General features: G+C 48.6%; 1 protein-coding gene across 2 annotated transcripts in view; it reads left to right on the top strand.

The window, feature by feature from the left end:
- Positions 1-12,380, top strand: part of RALGPS1 (Ral GEF with PH domain and SH3 binding motif 1) — a 329,731-nt gene that overhangs the window by 268,970 nt on the left and 48,381 nt on the right. For both annotated transcript variants that reach the window (XM_060014138.1, XM_060014137.1), the window contains exons 9-10: positions 7,290-7,427; positions 9,812-9,905. In XM_060014138.1, coding sequence (XP_059870121.1) covers positions 7,290-7,427; positions 9,812-9,905 — 232 coding nt within the window. The remainder of the gene's footprint in view (positions 1-7,289; positions 7,428-9,811; positions 9,906-12,380) is intronic.

The following is a 12,380-nucleotide window of genomic DNA, read 5'->3' as shown; positions in this document are numbered from 1 at the left end:
ATTTGGATAATGTACTTTTTAATCATGGTATCTTTCTTAATATTGTTAATATTTTCTCTTTATTTGGTGAGTTGAAGGTTTTGCCCCTTCTTGAGACAATTTTGGGAAGATAGATTTTCCTAGTAAGCACACATTTCATCTACATTTTCAAATATGTTGGCATAAAAATTGCACATACCACTATTTTAACTTCTCCTCCATATTTGAAATCATATCCCTTGTCTCAACCCTAACAATGCACATCTGTGTTTTTACCTTTTGTTTTTTCCTCCATCATACATACCAAAGATTGTCTACTTTATTGACTTTTTCAAAGAACCAACTTTCAGTTTTATTTATCACTCTGCAGTGATAAATATTTCTGATTTTATATTTTTAATGCTTTCTCCTACTTTCTTTTGTTTTGTTCTTTTTAGTTCTCTATAATGAACACTAAGTTCATTTCTTTTTTATCTTTCTTAATTATTAATATAAGCATTTGAGACCTAGAATTTTTCTCTGAGCAGAGTTATGTGATTTTGATTGCATCCTATATGTAGATAGTTTGTGATTTTAATTCCTTCTTTCATCTCTGAATTTTTGGGAGTGTTTTTTTCCTTTCCCAAATGGTTCGTTTTTAAAATTTGTTTTTACCCCTGGGGCAGGGGATGGAATGAAATTGCTTCAGACCTACCAAAACCACATGGGTTACAAGTATGGGAGGTATGGTTTCCCCCAGAGGAAAAGTGAAGGCTGTTTCCAAAAGAATTGGGAATAAATTAAAAAAAAAAAAAAAGAATTGGGAATAGATGTTAGGCAGACAAAAAGTACCAGTTTCTTCTCTACTGCCAATAGAATTGTTGAAGGATTAAATTAGATAGTACGTGTAATTTACTTAGCACAGTGTCTGGCACAAAACAAGCCGAATAATAATCACCAGATTAATGCCCTCTCCTTATGCCCTTTCTTACTGCTGGTCAGAATACCAGCACATGCTACACCATCCCACAGCTCTTAGGAGAACCTTTGCAAACAGTAGGCCATCCCATTGCCCCTGTAGATTACCAGGTAATCCCCAGGGCTGGGGGGGGGGGGGGGGGGCGGCGGGCGGGAATCTGTGGTTGTGTCCTCATTTGACCTGGGGAGCCAGAGGAGATTCTCTGTGGGCTGCAAGGCTTTGTTCACGTACCTTTGCGATTCACCGGCCCCAACACCAAGAAAAACAGGAGGCCATGTGCTCCTCTAAGAAACATGGCCTCTGACCACCTGAGGTGTGACTGCCTGGCCCCGCCCCCTTTCTGCAGACCTGGGAAATGTTTGTCTCAGTGTCAGCCAGCTTCCAACACATTTCACTTGAGGAATAATATTCTTTAGATGAGGATTTGTTCTGAAGTCCGTGTTTTACACAACTGATACTAATTAACGGGCACTAATTAACACTCAGTCTTCTGCATCAGACAGGGAGCGTGAGCCGCCCACTGAGATCTCCTTCTGCAGTCGATGGCATCGCTTTGTGCGCTCATAAAAAAAAAAAAAAAACAAAAAACCAAAAACAAAACCTTAATGAGCTGCTGCTCTGTTATTTCATTTGGAATTTATCAGGAGTTTATGTGATCAAACCACACAAGTATAGTTCCGGGTGCCAGCACTCCTCATTTCTGAAGTTTGAAAATGATCTTTTCAAAGCAGAGCAGGAGAACATGGGAAAAAAGTCTTTCATCTCAAACTTTAAAAGAAAGAGAGAAAGAAAATGGAAAGCATAAGATGGAAATGTGGCATATTTTTATGCTGTGGAAGGTTTTTTCCCCTCAACACAGCAGAATTTTCCTTATTAAATAGATAGCTGTGTGAGAAAAACCAAAACCAGACTCGGGATGGAAGTGAGACGGGTGGCGATGGGAGAAACAAGAGAGCAGTGAATTTCTGGGCTGGCGGTGAAGCCAGGTGCCAGCCGCAGGCTTTGGCTCTGGGAGACTGGGAGCGCCCAGCTTCAAGCAGGCTCTGCACCACGGAGCCTGTGTCCCCCAGCTTAAGAGAAGGGTCTGTTCAGGAGAGCACCTCCTTTGTCAGCCTGACACTCCCTCCTCAGGGCCAGGGTGTCTTGTGGACACCCCTGGCGGGGGGCCTGGATTCACTGTCAGGAAGAAGGTTTGGCCACATGCCCCTGGGCTTGGGACCAACCCAGCTGGGGAGGCATCCACAGCAGAGCCAGCGGAGGGCTGCTCATCCCCGGCCCCGGGGCTCTCTGCCTCACCGTGGCAGGCTGGTTGGCACCCCTGCTGCAGCCACAGCAGTGTCACCAGGCCCTGTGTGGGGTGTGGCAGGAGGGAACAGAACATATTCTGGGTAGCTGTCCATCTCACAGGAGGTTGAGTCTGCAGGCAGGCGAGCCACAGAGTGGATGCCGGCTGCCAGCCGTGTCCTCGCGTGGGTGGCAGGCCACGGGAGGGGTCCTCGCAGCCCCAGCTCTGACTCTGGCACCCTTGTCCCTGTGCCAGCCAGGACTCCCAGCCCTCAGCTTTCAGCACTGCTCTCTGTCCCAAATTTTTGGGGTCAGGCGGGCATGAATTCAAATCCTGATTCCCTCACTTGTAGGTTGTACGGTCTTAGATGTGTCACTTCTGCTCTGTAAGCTTCCATTCCCTAATCTGTAAAATGAAGAAGTGAGAACACCTACTGTGCTGTGCCAGTTGCGGTGAGGATGCTGCGGTACAAGCAAGGCCAGCCTCTCCTGTCGCAGACAGTGGCTGTTAGTATTACGGTTGTTTCCTCCAATGCGTCTGCACCTCCCAGTCCAGCTCCAGCCCCTGGCACTGCTCAGCCTCACGGCCGCCAGGGCCAGTAGCTGGTCCAGTTACTGTCCGTCTTGACAAGGCCAACAACACGGTGTCTTTTGCCACAGTAACGCTGTGTAAAAGGAAGGGAGCTGAGACATCCCAGCTGTGCTGTCTCAATCCAGACGGAAGTTCCCAGAGCTGGTCGTCTGAGGTAGGTGGCCACACGTGGTCAGCATCTGGGCGCCATCCACAGTTACGGCAAACCCGGCTGGGTGCGTCTCTCCCACGGGCGTCCCGCTCCAGTTCCAAGTGGGGCCTCGCCATGGAGCCAGGCTCGGGGTCAGCTCAGCTTCACAGGCACCTCAGTGGTCCAGGCCCTGGGCCGGGAGACTTCACAATCACCATCATTATCCCCAGTCACAGTCAAGGAAACACAGGTCCCAGGAGGCAAAAAGGCTTGCCTGAGGCCACCCAGCTGGTAGGCGGCAGAGCCAGTGTTCCAGGTCTCCTGGCTCCAAGCCCCACACTCTCCCACTTCCACCACAGCTGTGTGTCACGGGGCAGAGCTGGCAGGGCCCCCAGGCCATGGTGGGCCCGCTGACGATGGGACCTGGGACAGATGTGTCACGATGGGTGCCAGGGAGGCCACGGGGAGGAGGTGGACGGTGCAGCCACCATGTAGTCGTCAGCCCTCCTGGAGAATGTTGACCCCAAGGGGGTGTCAAGCAGGGAGAGCCATGGCCTGGATGCCTGTGGGGTCGGCTGTGCCCCATCCTGCCTCACCAGCTGCCAGGCTCCAGGGGATCTAGCTGGGGTCAAAGAAGGACGTGACAGTATGGCAGCCTGGCCTGACCTGTGTTCAAATCTTGCCTGTGCCACTTCCCAGCTGTGTGATCTCAGACAAGCGACGCAGCGCTCTCAGCTTCAGCTTCTTCCTCTGTAAAGCAGAGATAAAACCTCCCTGATAACAGCATGGTTATGGCAAATCAACAAACAGGGCAAAGCTCTTAGTTTAGGACCTGGAACACAGTAAGTGCTCAGTCTTATTATAATCATCACTTGACTCCCCGTGTCTCTTTCTTCAGCTCTGAAATGAGGGTAATGATGTGCTTTGTAAGGTTATTTTGTGGCCTAAAGTATGCCTTCATTCATACCTTCCTTCTTTCAACTAATGTTCACCAAGCAGCTCCTGTGTGCTCTGTTCCAGCCGCTGGGGTTGAGCTTGTGGAGCAGGACGCTTCCTCCTCAGAGGGGTTTTAATAAAGTCTGATGGGGGAATCAGACAGTAGACACATGAACGAGGCCAGTCAGTATCTAATGGTGGCTGTGGTGAGTGCTGTGTGTCAGGCTTCGCGCTGCTCTGGCCAAGTACAAGTGGGAGGGGCTATTCTAATGATTTCATCATGGTTTAGGCCTTTAAATATTTCCAGTTACAGGCTAATGACAATACTGGGAAGATTTCTCTGGATTTGTGCAGTATTACCTGCAGATTTGCTGCTTTGGGAGTGACAGGCTGTTCATAGGGGAATTCTGTCCGGTGTTGCTGAGGCTTGGGGTCTGCCCCGGCCGCCAGGGCCAGGAGGCCTCCTTTGGGAGGTCCCCTCCGTCCTCACCTGTGGTGGCCCTGGCCTGGACTCTCAGGTCAGGGGAACAGATAGGTGTTTTGTGGAGGAGGGTGATGAACACTCTACAGTGGGGTTTGCTCTTATGAAGTAGTGAGCTCCCCATGCCCTGAGGGGACAGGCAGAAGCTGGGGTGGAAATGGTGTTCGGCCCCTTCGAAGGCGAGCTTCTTCTGGCCTCTGTTTGCAGAGCCAGGACCTGAGAGGATGCAGAGGGGCCAGCCCCAGTCCTCACAGGGCAGAGGAGGGTGAGCCTTCCACGCCGGGGGTGTTATTTGAGAAAAGGCAGCTGATTCCTCGTGTGTTTCTCATGTCCGGTGAGTGGGTCGGAACAGGCACTGGAGCCAGACAGACCTGGGTTCAAATCCAACACACTCGCTGTGAGGCCTCAGGCTCATTTCTTAATCTCTCTGAACTTTAGTTTTCTCCTTAACCTCCCCATGGGGTCGATGGGAGGACCACAGGAGAGGAGAGGAGGAGGTTCCCGTCTTGTAGCAAATCCCAGGAAGCGTCAGTTCTCTCCCTTTCCCATATCCTGCTCCTTGGTGACCCTGCTCCCGGGCTGAGGTTCACTCTGCTGCTCAGAGCCAGCTGCGTTCGGGTCTGCACAACGTTGGCCTCTGGAACAAAGCTGCCTCGTGTCCCTTATCCCCTCACCTCATGCTCAGCACTAGGGGGTACTTTTTGTTGTGGTTGAAGCGTTAATGGGATTTTCGGGATTGCCGTTGCTGAATCCTTGGGGAGGTAGCTGAGTTACATTTTTAAGAGGGGAGAGGAAAAACAAGGTCGAGAAGTAATAAATCTGTGGACTTAAATGTTCCAAACTTGGAGCTTCTATACAAGGGAAATGACTTCTAATTTTTAAAATTTTGGAAACATGGTGCCACTAAAAAGAAGGGAAGTGGAAATGATTCCTATGAGAAGTGCTAGCATATGTTTCTGTGATTAACAGTTTCCCGTAAAAATGTGTGGCTATTTTAAAAGCGGACGAATGACTCATGGTATCCAGCACCAGCAGTCCACTGCGATGGCAGGAAGCATGTACTCTGCGGAGGCAGGCTTGGGTTCAGCTCCCATCCCCATCATTTACCGGCTATGTGACCTGGAACGAGTTAAACATCCTCTGTGCATTTCCTTTTCTTCCTCTGTAAAATGGGTTTTATAAGAACAAATAACATAATGAATGCGTAAGTCAGTGCAGTGTTTGTCCAGCCATGCAGAAAACCTACAGCTTTAATATTAAGTACCTGGTTAATTACATTTGTTATCATTCTTAGTAGTTTAATAGTAAACTTTCAAGGCTATAAATTTTCCTCTGATTACCACTTTGGTCTGATCCCATAAATTTTGATATGTAGTGTTCTTATTGTCATTATCTTTGAATAGATTTCTTATTTTAGATTTTTTTGTTTTTTATTTGACCTGAGAGTTGCTTATGAGTGTGTGTGTGTTTGTGTGTGTGTGTGTGTGTGTGTGTGTGTGTGTGTGTGTGTGTGTGTTTAACAAACGGTTAGAATTTTTTCTATATTGTTAAATCCTAGATGTACTGTAAGGTCAAAGAGAGCAGATAATATGACATTTACTTTTTGGAGCTTATTGAGCATTTTTTTATAGACTAGCATATAATCAGTGTTTGTAAGCATTCCATGAGTATTTAAAAAGGATTATATTTTTATTTATATAACACCAAGCTTGTTAATCTTGTTACTTAAATACTACATTTATATATGGACACATACATATGTATATCTGTAGATGCATGTATATATATATGTGTATATTTTTGTATGTATATACATATGTGTACGCACACACACACACACACACACACACACACACAAATTCTCAAAGAGACATACCAAAGGCTCCCTCCATGTTTGTGGCTTTCTTGAATTCACTTTTCATTTTTGGCACTTTTTTGCTTTGTATATTTTGGTGCAATGTTGCTTTATGCATAGAAGTTAGTAATCATTATATCTTCTCAGTCCACTGTGCCTTTCATTAATATCAATCACTCCTCTTTGCCTTGTTCAATGTTTTCTGCCTTAAATTCTACTTTACATCACTACTCCTGCTCAACCCCACCAATATTAACGGTGTAGTGGCAGTACTCATGGGGGGTTGCCGGAAGGATATGTCACCCGTTGTCCATGCACATCTCCAGAGAGACTAAAGTGCGACCCGACCCTGCAGCAAGCCAGTCAGCTGGGCCACACCACACAGCCAGTCCTGTTTTCTCATCCCTGGCCAGGTGGCTTGTCCCGAATTCCCCCTGGGGTGATGCCATGAGACCATGCTGAGGCTCTGCGCTGGCCTATCACAGCAGTGTTTTCATATCACACGTTATTTTCTTATTAAGCACCCTCAGGAGAATTCTCTGTCTAGCCTTAGTTCTTTGTACCAAGGACAGTTGCTTTTTCGATTTCTTCTTTTGTTCTTTAATTTATGATTTGGGGTGTATGTATGTGTATCTGTGGACAGATAGATAAACAAGTAGACACACAGCTAAGTGAATAAATGAAAAACTGAATTCAGACAGTGTCCTCCTGGATATGACAACTTAGACCTATTAAACTGCAGTGGTTGGTAAGAAACACAAGCATTCATTCATCCCTTTCGTGTCCTGTTATTTTCCAGTTGGGTTACAGGTAATAACCCTTGTTGCTGGAGAGTGTATGAACTAGAAATGCTAAAATCTTGCCAGCATTCATTTTGGTGGTTGCTCAGATGTTTGATTTAAAGTTGAGCAGTCTGTGTGAAGAGTTAGTAGTCAGGACTGGAATTGAAGCCCAAATCATACCGCATTTTTCCATGTCACCCTATACCTTCTAGCACAGCAGTTCTGTTTTGTGCCATTTTGTTCTGATTTATGGTGAACACCTACCATCATTAAATATCTTCCTTAATTTTAGGCATCTATCTTCTGGATTTAATCTACATTGATTCTGCATATCCTGCCTCAGGCAGCATCATGGAAAACGAACAAAGATCCAATCAGATGAACAATATTCTCCGAATAATTGCGGATTTACAAGTTTCCTGCAGCTACGGTTAGTACCCCTGGTGTTGGAATTGTGAAATCTTACATCACCGAAATTTGGGTCCCGCACCTTGTCAGTGAGAAAGCTCTAGAAACCAGGTAGTCTCCACAAAGCTTTTCACTTTGATATCTTGAGTATCAAACACGTTCTGGATCTTTTATAAGTATGTTTGATCTTCAGAGACTATGCAAACTAGATGTTACCATCTCTGGTAACATCTCAGACGTTACCATCTCTGGTAACATCTCAGATGAGGACACTGAGGCTGAAGACAGTGTAGTCACTTGTCTAAGGTCACACGTCCAATGAGTGGCAGAGCCCAGGTCCTTCATTCATGAAGAGCTTTGTGGGCACCTCCTGGGTGGCTCTCCTCCAAGCAGATTCAGGTACTTGGGCTCCTCTATCTCGTGGCTCTGCCGTGTCCCATGGCCCCGAGTCCTCCACTGACCTCTACATCCAGCTGGAAGATGCAGAAGGAGAGAGAATCATACCAGAGTGGGATTTATGGACCAGACTTGCACGTGGTGCTCATCACTTCTGCCGAGAGAGGCCAGGAATGCAACGTAGCTGCGGGCCTAGAGGGAACAGGGAAATGACTTGGTCAACAACTGGCCAGGCTCTGCCACACGTGACCAGATACAAAGGGTGACTGTGATGGTGGGCATCTGAGATGGTTGGAGGAGGTGTTGCTGGCAATGCTGATGGGCCGTCCATGTGGACGGTGGGGGATGGGGCTTGACTGGGAGCCAGGTGCCCCGGCCCTCCAGGAATGGGCCTGAGTGACCAGGGCGTCCGGCGGCAGAAGTCAGCAGAGAAGAGGGGGAGGGTGGCCGAGGTGCAGGAGTGTGCCTCCTTGGAGCAGGTTTTCACAGGATGGGGGAGAGTAAAAGTCTGGAAGCAGCAAAGCGGGCCAAGGAAGAGAGCAACACCACCTCCAGTACGTAGGGTGGGAGAAACCAACAGCCTCCATGTGGTAAGGCCACTGCAGGGGGGCCACACAAGCCAAAGGTCCGCTCATGAGTGCCACCCCTACAAGCGCCCGCACTTCCCGACCAGCTCTTCTTCTGCCCAGAGGAACAGGGAGGGGACTGTGTTCCCAGTGCCCTTTCCACTCAAGGACCTCGACACTGGTCCTGCTGGCCAGCAGAGCAATTACATACACAGCTTTGGGGTCAGACAGATGTGGGTTCACGTCTTGGCTCCGCCTCCTGAAAAGTCACTTTGGCCTAAGTCTGAACTTTTCTCATAGTAAAGATGGGGACATGACTGTGCAGAGCCCTTAGCCCACCCCAGCATTTCATTAGAGCTCAGGAAATGCTCACTCTTACTACCATTAGGTTCCCCTGCCCCTTCCCCATCATCAGCTCCGTGAAGCAGGGGTCATTATCCCCATTTCAGAGACGAGAACACCGAGGCCCTAGAGAAAGAGAATGACCTGCCGAGAGTCTCACAGTTACGAGGCAGAGCCATCGGGGCTCCTTGCGGCACCTGGATGCACCCGCCCGCCCCCCCTCCCCGCCCCGGGAAAGCGAGGGCCCTTTCCCACCCTTTCTCCACTCCTCTCCACAGCGTCCTCCACTGCCTCAACCTCTCTCCTTAACTGGTCTGTCCCACCCTGTGGGGAAAGAATGACAGAGCGCATCACGGAGGGTTTACGGACCCCTCAGAAAGAGTGCAGTGACTGTGACGGTCGGGGGGGGGGCACCTGACGTCAGTCACCGTGGGACAGAGAGACAGGGCAGTGTGGCCGAGGCCGCAGGTGACCTGGGGTCAGAACTTCTCAGCAGTGTGACATGGCAAGTCGCCATGGCTTCCTCCTGTGTGCAGTTGACATCTTACTCCCCGAAATGAGGCAGGTGCAAAGGCTGAGGCAGATGGCTTCTAGAAATCACTGGGTGCAGAGCCTGGCACAGAACAGGCGCTCAAGCGTCTAGGTCCTTCCCTTTCCTCTTAGGGTGCAGCAGCTCCAGCCCGTGGGCCAGACTCTCAGGCTGTGCCAGGATCTGGGTTGGGCCTGCACACCAGGCTGGATGGCGTTCATTCCTTCTTGCATTCTTGTCACACGGGGTTGGGCAAGCATGGGAGGCTTGGCCAGTTACTCCAGTGGAGACCTGTTTTAGGGCACACACACCTCGCTGGAGGCCATCTTTCCCCCAAGACCCATCTTTCCCCAGCCAAGGAACTGTGGTGACCTCAGGGTGTGGTGTCTGTGGCCCTGCCATCTGGGGGGCACTTCCTGAGGGACCCCTCTGGGCCCAGCACAGGCCCAGCCTAAGGGATCATAAGCAACTGTTGAAAGACTGAATATATGTCTCAGTCCCTAAGGAGCTTCTCATGGGGGGCCTGGGGATGGGGAGAGACTGAAGCCCCTGGGTTTTGTCCTCCTCCTCCAGACCACCTCACAACCCTGCCCCACGTGCAGAAGTACCTGAAGTCCGTGCGCTACATTGAAGAGCTCCAGAAGTTTGTGGAAGACGACAACTACAAGTGAGTGCCCCCGGCCCCCTGCAGGGCTAACGGAAGGTCACTGCAGCTGCACCGGCACCTCCCCTGCAGCACGTGTGCATAAGGTGACCTCTGACCCCACAGAGCCCACAGCAGGGCTGCTGAGTGTCTCCTCCCACCCGCCCCAGCCCCACAGGCGCCACCGGGCCGAGGAGGGTGTTCTGTCAACTTCTCAGCGTGGCTTTCTCTAGTGGGGAGCGTGAATGAATTTGGGCTCCACAGCTGTGTGTGGTGTGGTGCAGGCTTAGTGCTCCAGGTCAAGAGTGCCTGCCCCCACTCAGCGCTGAGTGGAAGGACAGCTTTCTAGCCACATCTCCAGGCTGCCAAACAGAGCTCTCCGAGAGCCTGTTTCATGCACGAGGCAGCTCCCTGGGGCCCCAGCTTGCTGCTGGACTCTTGCCATCCGGCGCTGGCTGAGGCCCCGTCTCCATCCCATGCAGCCCGTGTGGAATAGGCCCAGTTCCCATGAAGAGCCCTGTGGGCCCTTTGGCCTCATCTTCCACTCACCTGCTCTGGCTTTCAGTTCTTTCTTCATTTGTGGCAGCTGGGAATTTATCCAACATTTCTATGTATTTAGAGGCAGAAGGAAGATTTTTCACGTTGGGTCTGTCTGCCGTATTGACTGGATGTCTTCTTGGCTCACTTGGAGCTTGAGGTCAGCTAAGAGCCTCGGGACTTTTCATATGGCCTGATATATGATGGAGGCAAGTCTCAGCCGTCTTGTAACTGATCATTTTCCCCCCTAAACGTCAACTTTACATGTATTCTTTTAAATCTCATCTTACTGGTTGCTTCCAGTAAACCATGCCTGATCCCTTTGAATCCTGCTATCCAATATATTTTTAAATCTCTTCCAGTTTTGTGTCTAAAAATTTGATCAGCTTGATGATTTGGTCTTCATTAAAGTCACTGGAAACTGTAGAGAGCTGTGGCCACTAGAGACACCCCAGGTTACCCCTTTTCACTCACCAAGACCTTGGGAATGGCTGTTCAAGGTTTTTCACCTGCCACCTCTGCAGGAGTGGATCTCAGCCCTGGCTGTGGATCAGAGACACCTAGGAAGCCTTCTAGCCATCCAGGTGTGTGTGTGGGGGGGGGGGGGTGGGCAGGGTCTGGAAATTCGTATTTTTTCAAAGCTCCCCACATGGTTCTAATGATTGGCTATCTTTAGGAACATAAACATAATGTCTTCAGTTGTTATTGTACAATATATTGTTACAATAGAATATAATACATTTTGATCTGTTACATAATCATAACAGCAATAAATAAAGGCCAGAGATTACCATTAAAATTACATTTGCCACAAATTGCTCATTTTTACTTACAAAGCATTTGCTGTTCCTGAAAAGAGTACCCCGGAGTGGGAAATTATTCCCACTTAGGATCGGGGGTAATATTTTCCATTCATGTGCCAATAATGCGGTTAAGGAGACAGTAGTTTTTCATTTACACTAATATCCTTTAAGGAGAAAAATGGTCTATAAATACTTCTGGCCATGAGATAATCCTTGGACAAGCTGCAGGTTGTGAGTAATAACGCCTTCCGTTCTGAAGGACATTGAACACCCCCAGCACCTAATGCTTGGATTGCACAAAGGCCCTTTGTTGTGGTCCAAGTGGACAAACCCAGGGAGGAAGGCTGCGTTCTTGCCCCGTGCCCAGACCACTGAGGGAGTCCCTTCCCAGGAAGACCCTGGCTCTGAGTGACATGGGACGCACAGGGCTTGTGACTCTGCTTGAGCGTCCCACACTCCCTGGCCCAACTCACCCCCCCGAGGCTTGGTCCCCACCCCAGAGGACGCAGGCTTAGCTCTTACCTTAATGACGTTGCCCCGACCTGCTTTGGAGACGTTGGGCCAAGGAGCCCAACCAGTGCTTTGTTTTCCTCAGCCTTTAGTCTATTTTATTTTATTTAAGAAAAATTACCCAAATTCCTACCACTTAGAAAGCCTGACTGTTGGCATCAAGTGAACATTATTTTGGACATTTTTCTATGCATAAAAGTACACATATATACATATATATATATATATATATATATATGGAGAAGGATGGATAGGTGGATGGATGCAAGAATAGAATTTATTAAAATTGGATTATACCACACTTGCTATTTTTAATTAAAAGTATTTACTTTAATTTAACCAGAAAAAGGAACTGAAATAAAACATAAGGAATTGCTGCTCTTCAAATAAATATTTCTCCACCACAAGAGATATTGTTTCCTAAAAGGACCTTCTAAGATTAACAAAAGAGGTCAGGAAAAACATGAAGAGGTTGGAGTACCTAAGCTCCGTTTTAACTAGATTTCCATGGTGAGCAGAGTCCGTTGACTCTGGTCATGAAAGATGAGATCATTAGCAAGCTCCCCCCCCTTCACCTCCACTGCACCATCTTCCAAATCCTTGTGAGTTTTCTTATTTCTACGTCATCCAAGTTTATAACATACACCTC

The sequence above is a fragment of the Delphinus delphis genome, chromosome 6 (genome assembly GCF_949987515.2).
Source record: "Delphinus delphis chromosome 6, mDelDel1.2, whole genome shotgun sequence".
Taxonomy (NCBI): Eukaryota; Metazoa; Chordata; class Mammalia; order Artiodactyla; family Delphinidae; genus Delphinus; species Delphinus delphis.
This window is presented reverse-complemented; position numbering and strand designations above follow the sequence as displayed.